The following is a 19,096-nucleotide window of genomic DNA, read 5'->3' on the forward strand; positions in this document are numbered from 1 at the left end:
TGACAGATGACACTTGCAATGGGACAGGCTTTACTTGCAGAGTCTCCTGCAGAGCTTATGGTGTGGTATTGACTGACACCATCAAGCAGATAGGTATTCATTCCTTCAGAAACATAAAAGTTCAACTTTTTTCTTTCATTATGGTAGCAAGGATGCATGGACCTCTTTCTCCTGGGAAACAAGTTAATTTGGACGCATGACAGGTGTACTGTTGCTCCACACCCTGCCTGGTGGGACACAGAAGGGCTCTTTTCATCACCAGGCTGTAGCTGTTTTCTCATTCAGCATTGTCTGGTGATAGCTGTGAAGTTCATCCCAGCTCATGAGGTGGTGACAGACATATCTATGAGACTTATTTTTATTGGATGGAAATAATCAGTGTAGACTGATCAGTCCCTTTGTCCTCTCTTGATCCTTCTCTTCCATAACTTACCTTTGAGAACTGTACACAGTATCAGTCTGTACCCCATGATGCCCAGTGAGATGCTTCAGGAGTTCCATCACAAAAATCTGTGGCTGACTCTTGGCTGTGAAGTGCAGACCCCTTCAGAGTCTTCCCTTGAACCCGATCTGTTATGGATAGGCAGGGCAACATACAAGGATCTGTCCTGAAGATGTGGAAGCTGCCTTTTTCACCTTTTGCCTTGTATTTCTTCCTGCTGTTTTCTTCTTTCAGAATCCTTGTGACAAGTGAAATCCTTTCCAAGACCCGCCCAGAGTGTGGTATGTTTCTTGGTGAGGACATGTTACGGTTAACCACACACTATTTGGTTTTGCAATAAGATTCTCTTGCCTGATGCTGGCCTGGAAACCATCTGTTCCTACTAGCAATGGCTCTGGCATAGGGCTGGGAGACAAGGTGGAAGTGGTTTGACCTTGATTATACCATATAGGATAGACAGCCCTGCCTCAGCTTGTACACAGCTACAAAGAACAATTTCTGGACATTTTTACTGCATGGCATAATTCTTAGCTGGGCCTGATTCAAACTCTCTCATTCAGTTTGAACTCTCTCATTTGGGCCACATGGAAACCAACAAGAATCACGGACAAAATGTTTTGACCTCACAGGAATTACATCTACAGTTACCCACAAGGAAGGAAAAATGGTCTGTGATGTCTCAGGGCAGATCTCATCTATCATCCTGGAAAGTTTCAAATTGGATCTGCTCGAACAAAATATTTACAGTATACATTAGGAAAGATAAAACCTTTTCTAGATCAAGTAGAGCTCTGGCTGAATGCCCAGCCTTGCTGCCAAACAGCTGGCCTTGCTGTTGGACAAAGAGTAGGAAGAGGCAGTATGTTTCTCTGGAAGAATCTGTACAGAGGGTAACAAAGATAAGGGGCCTTGTCCCTGGAAATGAAAATTACCTGTAGTCTTCATGAGTATCCATTCCAAATCCTTACTGGAGAGACTTTCAGAAAACTGATTTACTTAAAATGAAAGCCCATTCAAACGCTGTTGTTTAAAATGCCTTTGGAGACGTGTGTTCCTAGGCTGAAAAATATGGTGTTATGGAAAGCAGTCTCTATAAACAATAGAGCCATGCTTTTCCCCTACATCTTATGCTACAGTCACCTACTTTAGAACATATTTAAGTTGAAAACAGCTAATAAATGTAGAACTCAACTTTTCTGGTCAGTACCAGCATTTCCCTTTCTGTTCCTTCTGTAAACAGTGCTTTGCAAAAATTCACCAGCACAAACACAAACAATTCTATGATAAAGAGTTTTGATATTATTAAAAGAAAAACCAAAAACCCCAGAAAAAGCCCAACCAAAAAAACCCAAAACATAAAAAAACCCCACCCCGAAATAAAACTTTGCTCTGAGTAGGCAATCTTTTCTCCACAGGAAACTCTCCAGGAACCCCTCTGATTATCAGTTCATGAGATAGTCCATAAATTCACTGTGTGTGAAACAATGTTACATGAATAATTTAATGGACTTTTTTCCCCCTGATGTTGTTTATTGTTTGTTTGTTTTAACTGAAGGCTTTTAGTGAAAATCTGAGGCAAGAACAGACTAAATATACCAGAAGCCAGGATGGAGCTGATATATTTAGAATTTTGCTCTCAGAATTTTGCATTTCCAAGTGGTGTCAGCTGTGGAGGTTGAGGACACAGGACCTCTTGCTGGATGCTGTCCATGTCTGAGCACAGTCAAGGGTGGATTCAAGCTGTGTCCCCATGCCTGCGTGGGCTGGTGCCTCCAAGTGCCCGTGACTGAGATCCAGGGGCAGCTGCTGGGCAGACTGGGTGCCTGAGCCCAGCTGCTGGACTTTGTACATTTGTATTGACATATTTCCCAGAAATGGACAAAAAACTTCCAAGCCCAAACAAAAGTTGTAAGTCTCTGAAAGGCTGAATTAAAAAATGCTCTGGGTGGGTTTCCATCTTTCTTGGCTTGCTTGGCTGAGTGCTGTGACACCAAAGGAGGGTCTATGCACTAAGTGCTGGCAAGGTTTAGCTATCAGTAACTCTGTAGATGATGGTGCCTTTTACTGAGGGCTGCCGTGCTGGGGGCTGGAAGGGAAAGAGGATCATGAGCAGGAAGTTTATCACTCCTTGTTGTTCTACATGTTGTGCAAAACAGACACAGATGGCTGGTGCAGACCTCTGCTGGTAATTTATTCATGCTTGTTTGGGGTGCATTCTTGTCTGCTTCCAGGGTCCCTGAGCTGGAGGAGAGGACTGTCTTTGAATTTGCTGCTGTGAGTAACAATTTCTGCTCTAGGCAGTGCTTAGAGGGGACTGGAAACTATGATGCAATAGGTACCCAGTAAGCCCACATCTGTGCAGCGCCACAATAAGACAATTGAGAAGAGTGTTAGACTGGATTTTATATGTTAGAAAATGTTAGATAATCATTTCATGTTTCTAATTAGCCTAGTGTTAATGAAGACACAAAGTGGCAGAAGATGACAGTATTACTCGATGAAAAATAAAGCACGGCTTGTCATTGGCAGTGTTACTAGCAATTTATCTTTTTGAACTGATGCAGAAACAAGAACATTCAAGAAGATCTCAGAGGTTTAGCCACAGTAGCAGATGGGGTTGCATCTGCAAAGGAGATTGTTTTGTCTGCTTTGAATTGAAATTAAAAGCTGTTGCAATGACGATTCATCTACTATGAAGAATTAGGAAACAAAGTACAATTACTCGGGGCTTTTTTACTTTTAATAGTAACCATTTAAAGAGTAGTAATTACAGCATATTATTCATTGAAGTCTGGAATGTCTACATTGTATGGCAATTTCATTTTAGGAAAACCACTTAAAGTTATTAACAAAAGACTTTTCCTACAAATGCCATGTTAGCGTTTTATTTTGGACTTTTATAAATTCAGATGTTTTATTTGGCTTGCACGACAAGGTTTTGGTAATAAAGGGGCTACAGGGGTGGCTTTTGTGAGAAGCTGCCAGGAGCTTCTCCCGTGTCCAGCAGAACCAATACCAGCCAGCTCCAATACAGACCTGTCACTGGCCAAGGCAGAACTCAGCAGTGATGGTGGTGGCATTGCTGGGATAACAGCTAAAAAGGGGCAAAAAAACCTGCAAGTGGAGAGAGGAGTGAGAGGAGCAGCTATGCAGACACCAAGGCACGCAAGGAAGGAGGGGTGGGGGGTGCTCCAGGTGCCAGAGCTGAGATTCCCTTGCAGCCATGGGGAGGCAGCTGTGCCCCCGCAGCCCATGGAAGTCCGTAATGGAGCAGAGATCCACCTGCAGCCCAAGGAGGACTCCGCACTAGAGCAGTGTTCCCTTTTTGCTTATGAAAATAGCGCTTTTCTTCTTGGTCATTTAGCTTTCTATTCATAACATTATACTGCTGTATGCTGTCTGCATAGCTACTTGTATTTTCCAAACTACTCTTCCTAGTATTACTTTATTCTATCGGTAATTATCATATACTGCACTGTTTCAGACTAAATATTATGTTTAATCTGATACTTTTTATTTCTGAGATCTAGTAAAACCTGCAAAGATTATTTGAAGTGTAAAAAGGACTATTTTCCTCTCTGGTTACTAATTCCAGTATATCCTGATGACTGTCCTTTAACACTTGAGCAGTTTCACAGTACTATTTGGGATTTCCAATTCAGTTCTCCTGTTCCATCCTGACGGTGATGCCATCACCATTTTTCAAAGAGACAGGCAGAGAATGAAAGAGGAAACATACTTGCCTTTGAAAAACATTAAAATCCTACAAATCTACACTATTGCACTGGGCTGCTTTGTCACAGGGCTTCCTTGCACATTAGCAGGACCCTGGCTCTGCAGAATGTGTGCCTTTTGGTCTTCTGCAGCAAAAACAACATGTGGAGTGGGGACATAAGTGGAAGCCTCTTGGACTGCTCACCAATTTTATAACTAAATTTGCAGTGGTTTTCCCTTTCAATAGCCCAAGAGAAATGGAGTGCTCCCTCCCAGAGCAGCTGGAACATGTGGCTTTGCTAGCTCTTTGGATCCAGCCACCCTGTCCTCTCGGAAACTGGACAGATATTTCCAAAACAAGAGGGAGCAGGGACAAATAACACCACTGAGACACTCCTAGCACATTGGTAAGGCATCATCTCCAGGGAAACATTACACCAAAGGATACCAATTGTTAGGTTTTCTTTCATCTCTGTGAACAAACAACCTATTACTTCCACTACCCCCTTGTACACAACAATGCATCATGTATTAGCTTTGATTTTTAAGCAGACATGGTAAATCAAGCAAGAGATGTACAAAACATGTTGTTTTAAGAAGTTCGAGAGCAAGCTTCAGTTGTGCAATTCTTTCAGAAGCAAACCTTGGTTAAGGCTTTGCCGTTCAATTGTCCTGCAACAGAAATTTAATTGCTTGCTTACACATATTTTTGTGTGGGCACATGAGCACATAGATGGTGATAAATACGTTGCATCACTGCAAAAAGTGGTGCAATTTTAACTTGAGATCTGCTTTCCTCACGAAATGGATCTGTGTATGAAAGGCTGCCCTGACAGCTGCAACTGTTATTGCTAAAACTGAGGAGCATAAAACAGACTGGAACAGTCTCATACCAAAGTTATTAATATATTTCAATCACAAAAAAGATGTAAAAACTGTGTTAGGCACTCAGGATTTCCTGTCTGCTGGAAGAATTCAAGTTTGTACAAGTCATTTGGGTGAATCTTGATAAAAAGAGTTGAAACAGCAAGTGCTACAGTTTTTTGAAGTGAAAAAAACAGCAGGAGAGGAACCCAAGTGAGCAACCTATGCTTGTGTTAATCTTTGCTCTAACTGCAAGTGTAGAACATTTCAGCTACATACTTTTGTTTTACATAACTAAGAATGTATCACTAGAGAAATTTACCTTGTGACTCTTAATAACTGCTCTGAGTGCATCTCATCAAGTTCACACATGCATCTAGGTCATTCTAATCAATCTTGTTTTTACACTCCCCAAGATCTCAGCTGGGATAATAAAATTGTTGGTACAAAAGCCTTGGTCAATCTCCACAAGTTAGAGCGGGGATTACTAACAGGAAAAAAAAAGTATTCAAGCAAGACACCGCAAATCATGTTTTATTAGTAAGGGATTTGGGGGAAAGATGTATCAATCTGACTAGAAGCATCTCTATTAAAAATACTACATATGTACCCAATAGCAAGTATGCATGTTTTCTCCCTCTGGAATGCGCAGAACAGAGTTCATTTTCACATTACATATTTTGAGAAAAATGTTTCAGTGTTAGATATTTTCCAACAGAAAAATCTGTCAGAGCTGCTGAAAAGGAAAGGGATTACAAATGATGGCAAATGAGTGGGATATTGTTTAAACAAAGGACAATTCTAGCATTTGACCAAGTTGATCATATGCTTTCACCAATGTACCTGGGTCTTGAAATGTGGGAATCATAGAGTCGTTTAGGTTGGAAAAGACCTCAGAGTTAATTGAGTCCCACCTTTAACCCAGCACTCCCAAGTACATCACTAAACCATCTCCCTCAGTGCCAAAACTACATGCATACCTACAAGGATTGTGACTCCACCATTCCCCAGGCAGCTTGTTCCAGGGCTTGACAACCCTTTCAGTGAAGAAATTTTTCATAACAGCCAATCTAAACCTCCCCTGGCACAACATGAGGCCATTTCCTCTCATGCTATCACTGGTTACCTGGAGAAGAGATGAACTCCCACCTCGCTACAACTTCCTTTCAGGCAGTTGTAGAGAGTAGTAAAATTCCCCCTGAGCCCCCTTTTCTCCAGGCTAAACAGTCCCAGCTTTTTCAGCTGCTCCTCATAAGACCTGCCCTCTAAGAACTGCCTCAAATAAAATCTGTACTTTACTTGGGGAAGGCTTTAGAAGTATAATGAGAATGTAAAATATAATCACACAAAGAACAAAACCGTCTGGCTTGGGTTTGGGATTTTTCTTATTAATCCAATAAACTAACATTTCTAAACATGCTGACATTCACAGCCCACAGACCTCAGCTTTTCCTTTTCTGTAATGAGAGAGAGAACAGGGATAAGCTATCAGACTATCACACTTGAGATCCTATCCCACTGTAGGCAAACCATAAATTAACATAACGTGGGCAAACCAACTGAACTTTTAGGCAAGATAAATATTTATTAGCATAGTAGCAGAGCAAAATCAAGACATCTGTTCAAATTTTCTGGAAACTATGATAGAAGACTACTGACTAGAGAGCTACAGCTCTTGAATATAGAGATGTAATAAACATTGACCTTTCACTGTTTAGTATTAAAAGAACATTTGCCTTTTCAAAAAAGGCAAAAAAAGATAGTGTTAGATTAGAGTCTAAAGTGCTGCAGAAAGGTGATATTTTACTGGTAGGTTGACCAGTGATTTTTAAACAAATATCCCTGAAGATGTAAGATATTTTGGTGGGTTGACCCTGGCCAAATTCCAGGTGTCCACCAAAGCCACTCTGTCACTCCTCTCCACAAATGGATAGGGAGAAGAAACCAAAGCCTAAGCTTCATGGGGTGAGATAACTACCAGAGAGATCAAGCATCAAATATTGCCACAGACAAAAGAGACTCAAATTGGGGATATTAACTGAATTTATTATTAACAAAAACAGAGCAGGATAATGAAAAGTAAAATGCATCTTAAAAACACCTTCCCTCCACTTTTCTTCCCAAGCTCTACCTCCTCTTCCAGGGAGGTTCAGAGAGACAGGGAATGGGGGCTATGATCAGTTCATCACCTGTGGTTTCTCCTGCTCTTCAAGGAGAGGAGGCCTTCCCCTGCTCCAACATGGGGTCCCTCCCATGGGAGATTGTTCTCTATGAACTTCTCCCATCTGAGTCCATCCCGTGGGCAACAGCTCTCCATGAACTGCTCCAATGTGGATTGCTCTTCCACAAGGTGCAGCGGTTCATGCACAGCTGCTCCAGTATGAGTTCTCCACAGGGTCACAAGTCCCACCATGAAACCTGCCCTAGAATGGGCTCCTCTCTCCAAACATCCCTGTCACAACCCTGCTCCAGCACAGGCTTCCCATGGCTTCTCAGCCTCATCTCAGGCAGGCACCTGCTCCGGCATGAGGATCCTGCACAGGCTGCAGGTGGGTCTCTGCATCCCCATGGTGCTCCATGGCCTGCAGGGGCACAGCTCCAGCAGGGGAATCTCAGCCCCAACACCTGAAGTGCCTCCTCCCACTCCTCCACTTGGTATCTGCCCAGATGGCGCTCTGCCCAAGAACATATTTTTTTCTTTCTTAAATATGTTATTAAGAAGACATTACTGTCTTTCATGATGGGCTCAGCCTTGGTCAGGAGCAGGCTGGCCCCGGGATAAGCTGGCATTGACTCTGCCAGACAGGGGGGAAGCTTCTAGCAGCTTCTTACAGAAGTCACCCCTGTAGCACCCATCACCAAAATCTGGCCACACAAACCCAAAAAAGATATTAATTCACAATAAACTACATAAGGTAGATAGCAGTTTTTGAATCCTATATTTTTTTCCACTAAAAGAGATTTTGATAGGTGGATGATTTAGACAAGAAGATCTTAAAAAATGCTGCAGAGATGACAAGATTTAGAGATATCCTAAGATTCTAAAATTATCTTCAGAATATGCTTTAAGTGAACTATTGAACTTTCATTGTCAAATACTCCATTTTAGCGTTGAGGAGTAAATCAAACTCTTCACCATCCTCTCTCTCCAGCGAGCATTTTTGCTGCTCATCAAAACAAATCTTACTGCAATACCCTACTGGAGAACTTAGCATCTGGCAAAATTATGTTACTAATTTATTTTGAAGAACATAACCCAACACAGAAGTGCAAACAGAGCAGATGACACTTGGCAAAAGTTCAAATTCCATTTATTTTCAAATTATATTAGCAGCAGAGTTTTGTGGAAAGATTTTTTAGTTAGTGTTCATTTGCTTGTTTTTTAAATTTTTTTAATTATTAGAATTTGGTTGTTCACTTTCACTCCGGGGCTTTGTCGGATTGCCTTTTTTTTTTTAGTTTTCCCTTGAGTTGTTTTGGGTTTGTTTTTACAAAAAAAAAAAAAAAAAAAAAAAAAAAGACTATTATTACAATCATGCAAAAGACACAAAACTTGAAAATCTGTATGCTTGGGATCCCATCATGTTCTTGAAACCATCTGGAGTCCTTTGTGAGTAAAAGGTTGGGGGATGAGAACAGAAACAGGGCTCCAGAATTTTAGAATATAAAATAATCTAGAATGTTAGCAACAGAAGAAGGAAGACACTTGATTTTTTTAAAACAGCATAGTAAGAAATTTTTTTTTAAATATCAAGGTTTTTTTATAAATTAAGTTAGAAAACATTACACAATTGTTAACAATGCTAGATTGGCCTAAGTACCCTAAGTAGACTTCCAAAACCAGTTTAGAGTGAGAAGACACATATTGCATATTGAGATAGCTATCAGTTTAAGAGGTAGATGACAATCTATTAGCAGTCCAACTTTTATGTAAATATTATTAGATATTGTCTGTGCAGTGCCCCTATATTTGTAAGGGTGCAAAGAGAAGGAAAAACACTGCCTCTCATCTAAAAGCAACTGTATTCATCTAATTCTTTGGTCTACATCACCAGCTCTTCTGGAAATGCAGGTAGGGGGAATTTAATGGCTTAGTAAGGTAAGGAAAAAAAATAAAACCAACCCTATTTGTGTATGTAGGCAGAACACACCATCCAGACTGCAGTGAGGGCAGCTGAGCTCACAGCACAATCCTCAGGACAGCTTGGCTACATTGAGTGGAAAGGGCAGAAGCCCTCACAGGCAGAAAAAGAAGCATCAGAAGTTGTGCACAGTACTTCCCATGATGCCAATTCAGACTCATTGCCTAATGTATTTATGAAGGTGCTTCACTGCTGGAAAACCATTTCTGTTCCTATTCACCCTGTCCATCAGATTTCTGGGTTACCATTAAGAGGAAAAAGCAGTAAATAATAGCAGCACTGATGGAAAGGCTTTGCCACAGTGATGATCTGAGTGTGTTGCTAACCTGCCAGCATCTGTAAAATGCTGGCTGTTTCTAAAAGCATCCATGTCAAAGTGTTAAAAGCATGGCTCAGTACAAAAATGGGATGACAATTTTTCTGTCCTTTGGATAGTCTTCAAATTTCTCAAGGTACCATCTGAAAAACAAAGAAAAATCTGATGAGTATTGAGTCTTCAAAACACTGCTGAGGAAATGAAAGAATTGTACAATGTGTTTAATTTAATCCATACATGTTTTTGTCTACAAAAAAAAAAGCCTTTATAACCTACTCTGGATAGAAAAATGGCATTTACTGCACTCATCCTAATGATATCTAATCACTAAATATGACAAAACTAAGTTACATGTGCCAGCAATAGGAAATCAAACCAACAGATGTGGTGAGATATGTCAGGGAAAGGAAAACCCATTCTTTCAAAATGGGAACTTCACACACTGGAAGGAGAGTCCCATTCTGCATAGAAGCATCTTTGGCTTCAGTTAGAATTTGGGTAAACAAACTGAACATGATGAACATTGCACTTGCCTTATTGCTAACACCCCTCAAAGACCATCACTATTTTCAAATCCGGACAATTAAAAATTGCAAAGCCCTATCAGGTATTTGTGTTTTCACCTTTCATAAGAAGCATGTTTACTCCTATTTTTGAATATTTATTCTGTTTCTCTGAAATAAAAGAACTAAGTTCACCTGGGCTCCTCAAAAGTGCAGATATTCATAATATCAATAGCTAACCAACTGCAAGATCAAAGCTGGAATAAACAGAACAAAACATGCAAAGCATGATAGGTGCAACCTGCATCTAGGCAATACAATTATTACCCTATTTACCCATTTCAGTCATTTATTTTAAGTTTTTAAAACAAACAAACTACACTAACATGTTTCTGCACTTACACAGATTTCCTATTTTTAGTTGCTTGGGGATTTTTTTCCTGTACCCCTGTTCCATTTTCATGCATTTTTCCTTTAGTGTAAAAAACTTCCTTTAACAACATTTAGCTTTTCTTGATGTTCTGAAGGAGTACCATCAAGGCTTAAGATTGATGGAAACCAACCATGGAATTTGAGCCTGAAGAAGGTAATACACAGGGAGAGGCAGGAGAACCCGTCCTTGCTTCATCTGACAAGGAGGAGACACTCAGAAGTCAATTGGATGAGCCCTGGGCAACTGGGCAGAGCCTTGTGGTTTGCCACACACCAGTTGACTGGACTACCTTCAAATGCTCCTCCCAACTCTGCATTTGATACTCTGCAACTCTGCTCACTAATAGCAGGTGATAAAACAGGAAGAGACGGTCAAAGGCAACAGGTTTGGAAGGCTCAGGTTAGATAGTGGAAGAAACTTGTTCACTGGGAGGGTATGACAGACCCAAACATCCTACAAACAAGGAACAGGAAAACCTCTTTTTGGAGGTTTTTAGTACTCCACTGCCCTCACAGATGGTCAGTATTTTTTATCAACCCATTTTCTCCTTAAATTCATGTTTATTTCCTTTTATGCCATTAAGTTTCAACATGAGAACCAAAGCAGGAAGCTGAAAATATCCAAAATAAAATTAAAATGTTCAAATTCATTTAAGCATGCTATTCCTTAACAAGAATCCTTTCAGGAAACAAGTCTCCCCAAATTAGGGTCCTTCTTGTTAGCGGGAAAGCCACACTATAAATACAGTACATGAACAGTCAGAATGTTTAGAGCAGAAAGTTCATTAAATGTCATCTATCAGAACTGTTTTCATAATGTCCATACAATTGATTATAGACAATATGATACAGACATGACTATGAAGTGTGCCTGTTAAAGACAGCTTGGGTGATTTTAAAAAATTTATATATCAGAGAAACAAGTTTGAGAAGGGATGGTATTTGATTTAATTAAGACAATATTGCTAAACTTGCCTATAATTTTTACAGATCCAGGATGAACTATCTTCATTTAAACATTATTTTGACCCCCTTGTTGTACTGTGTTTATGTTCTATACTATTCTGCTGAAATTTTGCAGTACTTAGTTTTCTCAGAGTATTCTTTATCATATTCTACCCTACAGCGACATTCTCTTTCACAAGACTTGCTCTGCAACATCCCTGTAGGATGAGGCATAATTTGTGAAATGGAAATGCAGTGTGGCATAGAGACAACAGAACTGACAAGGCAGGAACGCTTACTTGTGGTGTTGTCTTGCCCTTGAACTCAGGATGAAGAGAGTGCACAAGGCAAATGCAAAGCTTTCAATGGTGCAGCAGGCAAGGGCAAACCCAAACCATTCCAGGATCTCTCCAAAAAAGTTGGCTCCGCTGACATACTCAAACATTCCTCCTGAAAGCAGGACAGAGTTAGTTCAAAATACCTTAGTCAGGATGTTCAATGTTACCTTTTCTGTACACCAAGTAGGAGCTATATCACCAATGTCTCTATTTGATTTTTAAAGGCAGTGGAGACAGCATTTTTCAGTTCAAGCTGCACCATGAAGGAACACTTCAGACCTCATTCTAAGACAGACCCTTTTGTAGCTCTACTTTTCCTCTTTAAATAAAGAAAAGCAGATTTACTAGCATCAGAAGCAAGTACATGCCTTTGTGAATAATTACTTAATGACATGTTCTTTCATCACACCCTAAAACTTTTTTAAAATACGTAGAAATAGAAAACATGCTCCCCTTGAGCCCCAGAAAATACTCATAGGGTTACTTAGCCTACAATTTAATTTCTTTAAGTACTTTAGAATATAAGTTAATAATTAACAATGCTATTAATTATGAACAACACTATTACTATGAAGTAAAGTTCCCAATTTGTTCTCTAACTTGGAGTTATTGCACTTTTGTTCCCATTCCTCATCAGATCTGCTGTTTCAGCCTCTACACTCTGAAAATTTGGCAGTCTGTGTTAAATCAATTGTATAGACAATTGTGCATAAACAATTGGTACTCAGCTGCTGGGAATTTTATAAATCAAGAATTTCACCCTAATTCTCAAGTTGGTGTACAAATGGATAACATCTCAGTATGTGCTTTACCAGTGGGACTAAACAAACAAGTATTTGGCAAATGTAATAAAGAACATGTTTTGACCTTGCTCTCTAATTACACTACCTTTGTGACAAAAGAAAAGTGAAATTCTAGCACTTAAACTGGATAAGCAACATCAAAAAGACCAGCTACTCCTGATCTTACAGCAAATACCGTATTTCCTTCAGATCCTTTTTGTACACTGAACACAGTATAGTATGTTCATATTAATTTTTCACATGAGCACTTCCATTTACATCTATTAAAATTATAATTATTTTCACCTTTTGGTGAAAAATAACAGTCTACCTTATATATCTTAGTTCTTACAGTTTTATTTAAAAAAAATTAACAACCAAGAAAAAGCAACAACTATGAAAAAAAATGTAGTGAGATAACAGAATTCAGAGATATTATCTTTCTGCTCTCAGTGAGTGTAATGTAACCAGAAGAGTGCCTGTTTCTAAAAGTGATAATAAACCTTAACACCTCAATATAGGCTCCATAAGAAAGCCTTTCATATTCTCCATTTTCCCCCGAAGGCCAGAATTTACAATGCCAAATTCATTTGCATTTCTGTCCTCCTTTCCCTGTGTCTCCCTTTTCAAAATTGTTGCTGTTGTCCAATTACTTCAGGTACCTCCCTCTAATATTGGACATGAGATGGGTCACATGCTGAGAACTTTCTTCATTCCCCTGCTGCCCCCACACTGAGTGAATAATTTAGGTCTTTCTTCTCCACCCACCTGCTGATTCTCTGAAAAGTTGAGCAACGCTGTTACATTTTTACCCCTTTTTAAAAATATAGCCAATGTTGGTCAAGAAACCCAAAGATTTGCACAAGTCAAGTGATATAATGAAACAGATTCCTTCTAATATTTACCTTCAGGGGGAAAAAATGTTTCCCAAACTATAAAATCACTTCCCGTGGTAGAAAACAAAATGCTATTTCCAGTTGCCTCTTATATCATAAATTACTATCTCCTCTAAAATACACCAAGCTTTAGAAGACTATTCTCACACAGAATCATTTTAGATTGGAAGGGATCTCTTGAGATAATCTTGTTCAACCAGCACTGTTGAAGCAACATCAGCCAGAACAGGTTGTCCAGGACTATGCCCAGTGTGGTTTCGAGTCTCCCTTCAATCTCTCTGAGCAACCTTCTCCACACCTGTGTGTTTGACCATCCTCCCAGCCAAAAAAAAAAAAAAAAAATTCAGATATAATTTTATGTGCTTGAATTTTGTGTCCACTGCCTCTGGTCCTGTCAATAGGCACCACTAAGGAGAGCCTGGTTCTCTTTTCTTCATAATATATAAACTTTGGTAAGATTTCCCTGAGCCTTCTCTTCTCCAGTCTGAAAAGTCTAAGCTCTCTCCACCTCTTCTTATATGAGAGATACTTCTTTATGTTGTATTAATTTCTTTACCATTTTACTTACCTCTTGGTATCTTGTAACCAGTTTCCCCTGGTTTTCTCAGATTTCTGAGAATACGATCAGAATGAATATTGATGGCCATGCCAATCAACCATCCTAAAAAACCTGAAGAGAAATATTGAAAATACTATATTTAGTGCACTGTGTTTGTTCAGAAAACAAACTAGAGTCCAATAGCACGTTAGGAATATTGTCTCAAAGCAGTAGTAATGTAAGCAGCATAAACAGCTCTGGTGACATTCTGCACAGTCCCAGCCCCACACTGTGCTCTTCAATCAGCAGAGCTCACAGTATCAACAACTCCCTAGACAGGAAATGGGACTTTAAAAATGAAGTTTATTCTTATGTTGCTAGACTTATATAAATGTATGTACGTGCATATATATGCAGATGTAACGTATACGTTTCCCTAACTTTGACATAGAAAAATATACTAAGATTTTACACACTGAAGGAAACAGCCATTTTTAATCTTCCCAGAGGGACACATCTTAGCCTCACTCTCCTTTGACTATGTTACTGATAGCACATCAGAATTTCCCCAACAGATTTCTGTGCCATAAAAGGAATACAACTGTGAAGGAATTAACGGGCCATTTAATCATTCAGCAAAACGGTTTAGCCATTTATTACAGCCTTTCACAGAAACTGAGATTGTTGTCACACTCTGCATCCTTATGTTGCCATGAGGGTGGGATAAATCAAAAGGAATTTAGGATTTAAATCCATTATTTTTATCCCTTGGCAACATGTTACCTATGTTATCTTCCCTTGAAGGCAGCATTCCCTGCTGATAAGGAATGGATAAGGTCTGTGTTTTGAGGTTAACCAGTGCCTCATCTCAGATTCTGTGATTAGTCTTCCTAACAAGACACAATCATCTGGAGCATCCAGATATCTATGCATATTAGGAGAGACACTGGAAACCACATCCCTTGTCTACAAGATTATACCCAGATATGGACAACACATACACGCTCCTCAGGTTTGATGTGCAATGAGAGCAGAGGTGACACACGTGCTTAGTTGCCTGGTGGCCAGATAAAAAGCTTCATGTAACAGTTGAGGAGCTGATGTTCTGTAACCCGCACCTTGTAAGTTACAGGTGCTGTTCTGCTTTGCAGAACTGCTACTAAAGAAGTGTGTTTTGATGCACAAAAGAGTTAGCCATGAACATTCAAAGGAAGTAGTTGAATAGGGACTTAAAGGGGTAAGAAGAGACATGGCATACTGCAAAGGGTTTGAAGAAACTAAAGCAAGCAAAGGAAGAAAGAAGTTTCCAACTAAAAGTGCAGACAGATTAGGAAAGGACACAAGAGGTGTTGGTGTCCTGTTTATAGCAGCCACCACTTCAGAGTTGCACCAACTCTCTTGGTAAATTCACAAGCTCTTAATTGGCATTCAGGTGTAAGGTTCGTGCTGAAAGATTATGACGTTCTTGGTTTGCAAGCTCATGGTTCTGCATTTGAAGCAGAACATTCCTGTTTCTCTGAAAACACACAAGTTCACTACTCTGAACTAAACCAACACACAGTCCAGAGAAACCATGAAGAAATCACATCAAAACCATATTCCTGCTCCAAATCAATTACTGCTGTAGATATAAGTTATTGTGGTCCACAAAACAGACAAACTATATAAAAGGGTTCCACAGTGAGAGGTTACACAGCCCACTAGTCTGCCTTTGACTGATGAGGCAAAACATTGTGGTTTATCTTTAGATGAAAATGATCTTCCTATAAAGATTTCATTAGGAAATTGTACTATCATTTTGACAGCAGGCAAAAGTAGATGTCTAGGAAACAAAAAAATTGAATAAATAAATTACTTTGTCACTAAATACCTTAGTCTTTTAATCATATCCTTCAAGTATAAATGTAACCTCACTTCCCAACTGGGAGTGAATGATCAACCCCTCCACCCCTTCCTTGTGTGGCCAGTTTTGTCATTTGACAAAGCCACCCCCCAATTACAAGGGCAGCTGGATTGGTGCCTGTGTGCGTATCCAATGTAGATATCCTGACACCAAGGACTTGCAGCATTTGCCATGGCATTATGAACAGTAGTTAGAAGCTACCCTTGCTAGATTTTTTTACTCCATGATTTTGTTACTTTAGTTTAATCTACATGTTAGACAGAAAAGCTTTGCTTTTTCTAAACTTGCATGCTGCTGGTTCCATGTCGGGCTTCAAGCTTCCACATGAAAAAAAAAAACCTAACTTGGATTTACTTAGTTGTTAGAGAGTAAAGACGACAATCAGATCATCTAGCACTGCAGAAAGTAGTGTCAGTTCAAAGGCTAAAAAAGGTTAAAAGGCCTCCAGCTACACCAATGAGAAAATTATGAGAAGACTTCTAAAATGGCATTGAAGATACCATAAAATCACAATAAAAAATTAAGAGCTATGAAGACAGAGGCAAATGACACCTGATGTTCTCATGGCATGATTTAACTCACCTGTAATGAAGCATGAGCCACCCAGCCAGCCTGGAGGGTAAGTTGCATAGGTGGTTAAGCTTCGGCCCTGCAAGTACCCGTTGAAAGCACAGAACAGAAGCGCTAACACAAAAGTGAAAAACGGCGTTGGTTTTCCTTCTCGGATCAGAAGGGGAAAGATGAGTGCCCTATAGCGAACAAATAAAAGCAAATTTATTGTATTAACCACAAAAATGATAGTTTTGAAGTCCAAACATTGTCCACACTACCCTACTTTACAAACTCTCAGCACCAGCCCTTGGTGTCTGAAAGGATAGCTGCACTTGCTTTAATATCTAAAACTTTTTTTTTTTTTTTTTTTGCCTAGTTGGAATTACAAAACCAGTCCTCTCTACTGTATGGCAGAAATTTTGAACTTTGCATCCAAAGCAATCACTTTGGTGAGCAGCATAAAGACAACTGATATTAAGTACAGTCCATTTTTGTCCCTAAACCCTCAGTTGTATCATCAAGCTTTCTGAGATGAGCTAGGAAACAAGACCCCTCCACTAAATTCCCCCAGTATTTCCAGGGGGAAAGTCAATCCCCTTTAAATTAACCTAATTGACCTCAGTTTCCTCCCCATCCTGTAAGCCAAAACATTAATTGCTTCACCTTGACAGTCTTGGTCTACTCTATGACACCTCTAAAGATGTGACAAACCTTCAATTGCCATCCCATTTGGGAAAGGAATCTTGATTGCTTTTCCTGGGGGATTATGCAAGTAAGCAAACTAGCTCCAAACAAGAAGAACAGGTGAATACTCTTGTGCTCTTTCTTGTGGTACTAGCCAACTCCCAATTGTCTATTGATTTAATTATGATCTATAATGATACAGAAGCAGGATCACTGAAGCCTGAGCATTCTTCATGTGTTTTCCACCTACCCAAGGACAACTGCTTCAAAATAACCTTTCCAAAGGAAGTCCAACCCTAACAGCTTTCAAGAAAGAGTAATAAATTCACTACAGGATTATTTAAAGCATGCAATGCCACAAGAAACAGAACTAGATAACAGAGGTCTCTTCCAGTCTACACTTACCTTCACAAGAGTCCCTTGGGTTTGGCAATAGCAACAAGCAAGTGGAAAAAAAGAAATTGCAGCACAGCTCACCTTTTTGTACAAATCATTTCCTCACATTCCTAGTTATTCCCAGACATCAAGAATGAGTTGAGATCCCATGTACAAACTAATGTCTTTACACTTAAGAATAGAAAAAGGGGGAGCAAAGACACAATTGCAGGTTTTCAAAGGCAGCCTCCAGGCCAACCATATGTCATATACTTCCCCACAACAAGGCTGTGGAACACACGTGGTCAAAAGCAAGAGCTTCTCTCAATAAGTACCAGAAAATAACATATCAGCCACACAAGGGGCTTAAAATAAACCTGACAAACCTAACCCTCCTGTCTTGGCGGCAAATTTACTCGTGGAGTACGACAAGTAGCTACTGTCCATAACTTGAAGAGAACAGCACGATTGCACCTGGGCTCCGACTAAGCTGCCTTCTCCCAGTATTTTTACAAAATGCCTGAATACTCTTGACTACCTGGCAACATAGGGCACTCTGCCCCAGCTTTGCCAGTATTTTAATGAATCATTGAATACACTGAGCTGGAGGAAACATACAAGGCTCATCCAGTCCAACTCCTGCAACGAACGCTATGTTGAAAGACAATGTTGAACAATATAATTAGAAAATAGCTATTGTTTAGCAACATCAAGATTATATCAGAACAAGGTGCTGAACTTTCCTGGTTGTAACACAGTGACCTTAAGACAGCCTGCTCAATCCACTGCTGAAGCGGGAGGCACAGCAGCAGGAGCAGCACAGGGATGGAGCGGGGCGCTTAGGGAGCGCCAAGAGCATCGCCGGAGCATCGCAGCGCACAGCGCGCACAAGGCAGCCGGCACCGCATGGCCACGGCAATTCGCCGGGCTGCCGTAACAACACAGGGCACATCGCAGTGCAGCGAAGCAGAAGAGACATCAGTAACTATTACATTAAATAACAAACGCTAATTAAAAGAACCTCAACCCCTTCAGTCAGGAAGCAGCAGCCAGGTATCTCTATGAAGACCGACCCCTTCTCCTACCCCAAGCACGCAGGGAGCCCCCGCCATCCGCCCCAGCCCCGCCGGTGCCCGCGGGCAGCGCCGCCCGCCCGCCGCCGCACCTGTGCGCGTAGTGCAGGAGGAAGCAGCCCAGCAGGACGCGGTTGGGCCGGGCGGCCGCGACCGCCCCGCCGCAGGCGGCGAACCCGAGAGGGACGAGGAGCGAGGGCAGCTCCTGCAGCACCCAGGCGGGGCGGGCGGGCAGCAGCCAGCCGAAGCGCCGCGAGGAGTACCGGCCGTAGGGCATGGGGATGAAGCGGAGCAGCAGGGAGGAGACGGCGCCCAGCGCCATCAGCCCGTAGGAGAAGAGCTCCAGCAGCCGCCGCTCCTCAGGGCCCTCGGCCCGGCGCCACAGCGCGCACACGCCGCCATCGCCGGCAGAGCCCATCGCACTCCGCCGCCTCGGTTCATCTGGCGCCGCCAGTGGCCGCCGGGGGCGTGCCCGCCGCGCCGCCCCGCCCCGCCCCCGCCCGCCCGTTGTGGGTGGGGCCGCGCCGGGCTGGGCCCGGCGCTCGGGAAGTTCCGCCGGGAAGCGGCGCCGGGAGAAGGCGGGCGGGCTCGCGCGTG

General features: G+C 41.2%; 1 protein-coding gene across 1 annotated transcript; it reads right to left on the reverse strand.

Moving 5' to 3' along the window:
* Window positions 1-8,335: 8,335 nt before the first annotated feature.
* Window positions 8,336-18,917, reverse strand: SRD5A1 (steroid 5 alpha-reductase 1). Its single transcript, XM_059478441.1, has 5 exons — window positions 18,592-18,917; window positions 16,398-16,564; window positions 13,943-14,044; window positions 11,658-11,808; window positions 8,336-9,621 (listed from the first exon to the last, which is right to left on the reverse strand). The coding sequence occupies exons 1-5, from the start codon at window positions 18,915-18,917 to the stop codon at window positions 9,555-9,557; spliced, it is 813 nt and encodes a 270-aa protein (XP_059334424.1). The 3' UTR covers window positions 8,336-9,554.
* Window positions 18,918-19,096: the final 179 nt, after the last annotated feature.

Source organism: Ammospiza nelsoni, chromosome 1 (assembly GCF_027579445.1).
Source record: "Ammospiza nelsoni isolate bAmmNel1 chromosome 1, bAmmNel1.pri, whole genome shotgun sequence".
In the NCBI taxonomy this organism is placed as follows: Eukaryota; Metazoa; Chordata; class Aves; order Passeriformes; family Passerellidae; genus Ammospiza; species Ammospiza nelsoni.

What these genes read in the sequence shown, in the direction of transcription:
- SRD5A1 (XM_059478441.1), bottom strand. Translation starts at nt 18,917, where the DNA reads ATGGGCTCTGCCGGCGATGGCGGCGTGTGCGCGCTGTGGCGCCGGGCC. An exon ending in CTCCTGCACTACGCGCACAG is followed by an intron (nt 16,565 to 18,591) that starts GTGCGGCGGCGG and finishes TGTTCGCTATAG; the next exon opens with GGCACTCATCTTTCCCCTTC. An exon ending in AGGGCAAGACAACACCACAA is followed by an intron (nt 9,622 to 11,657) that starts GTAAGCGTTCCT and finishes TTTGTTTTTCAG; the next exon opens with ATGGTACCTTGAGAAATTTG.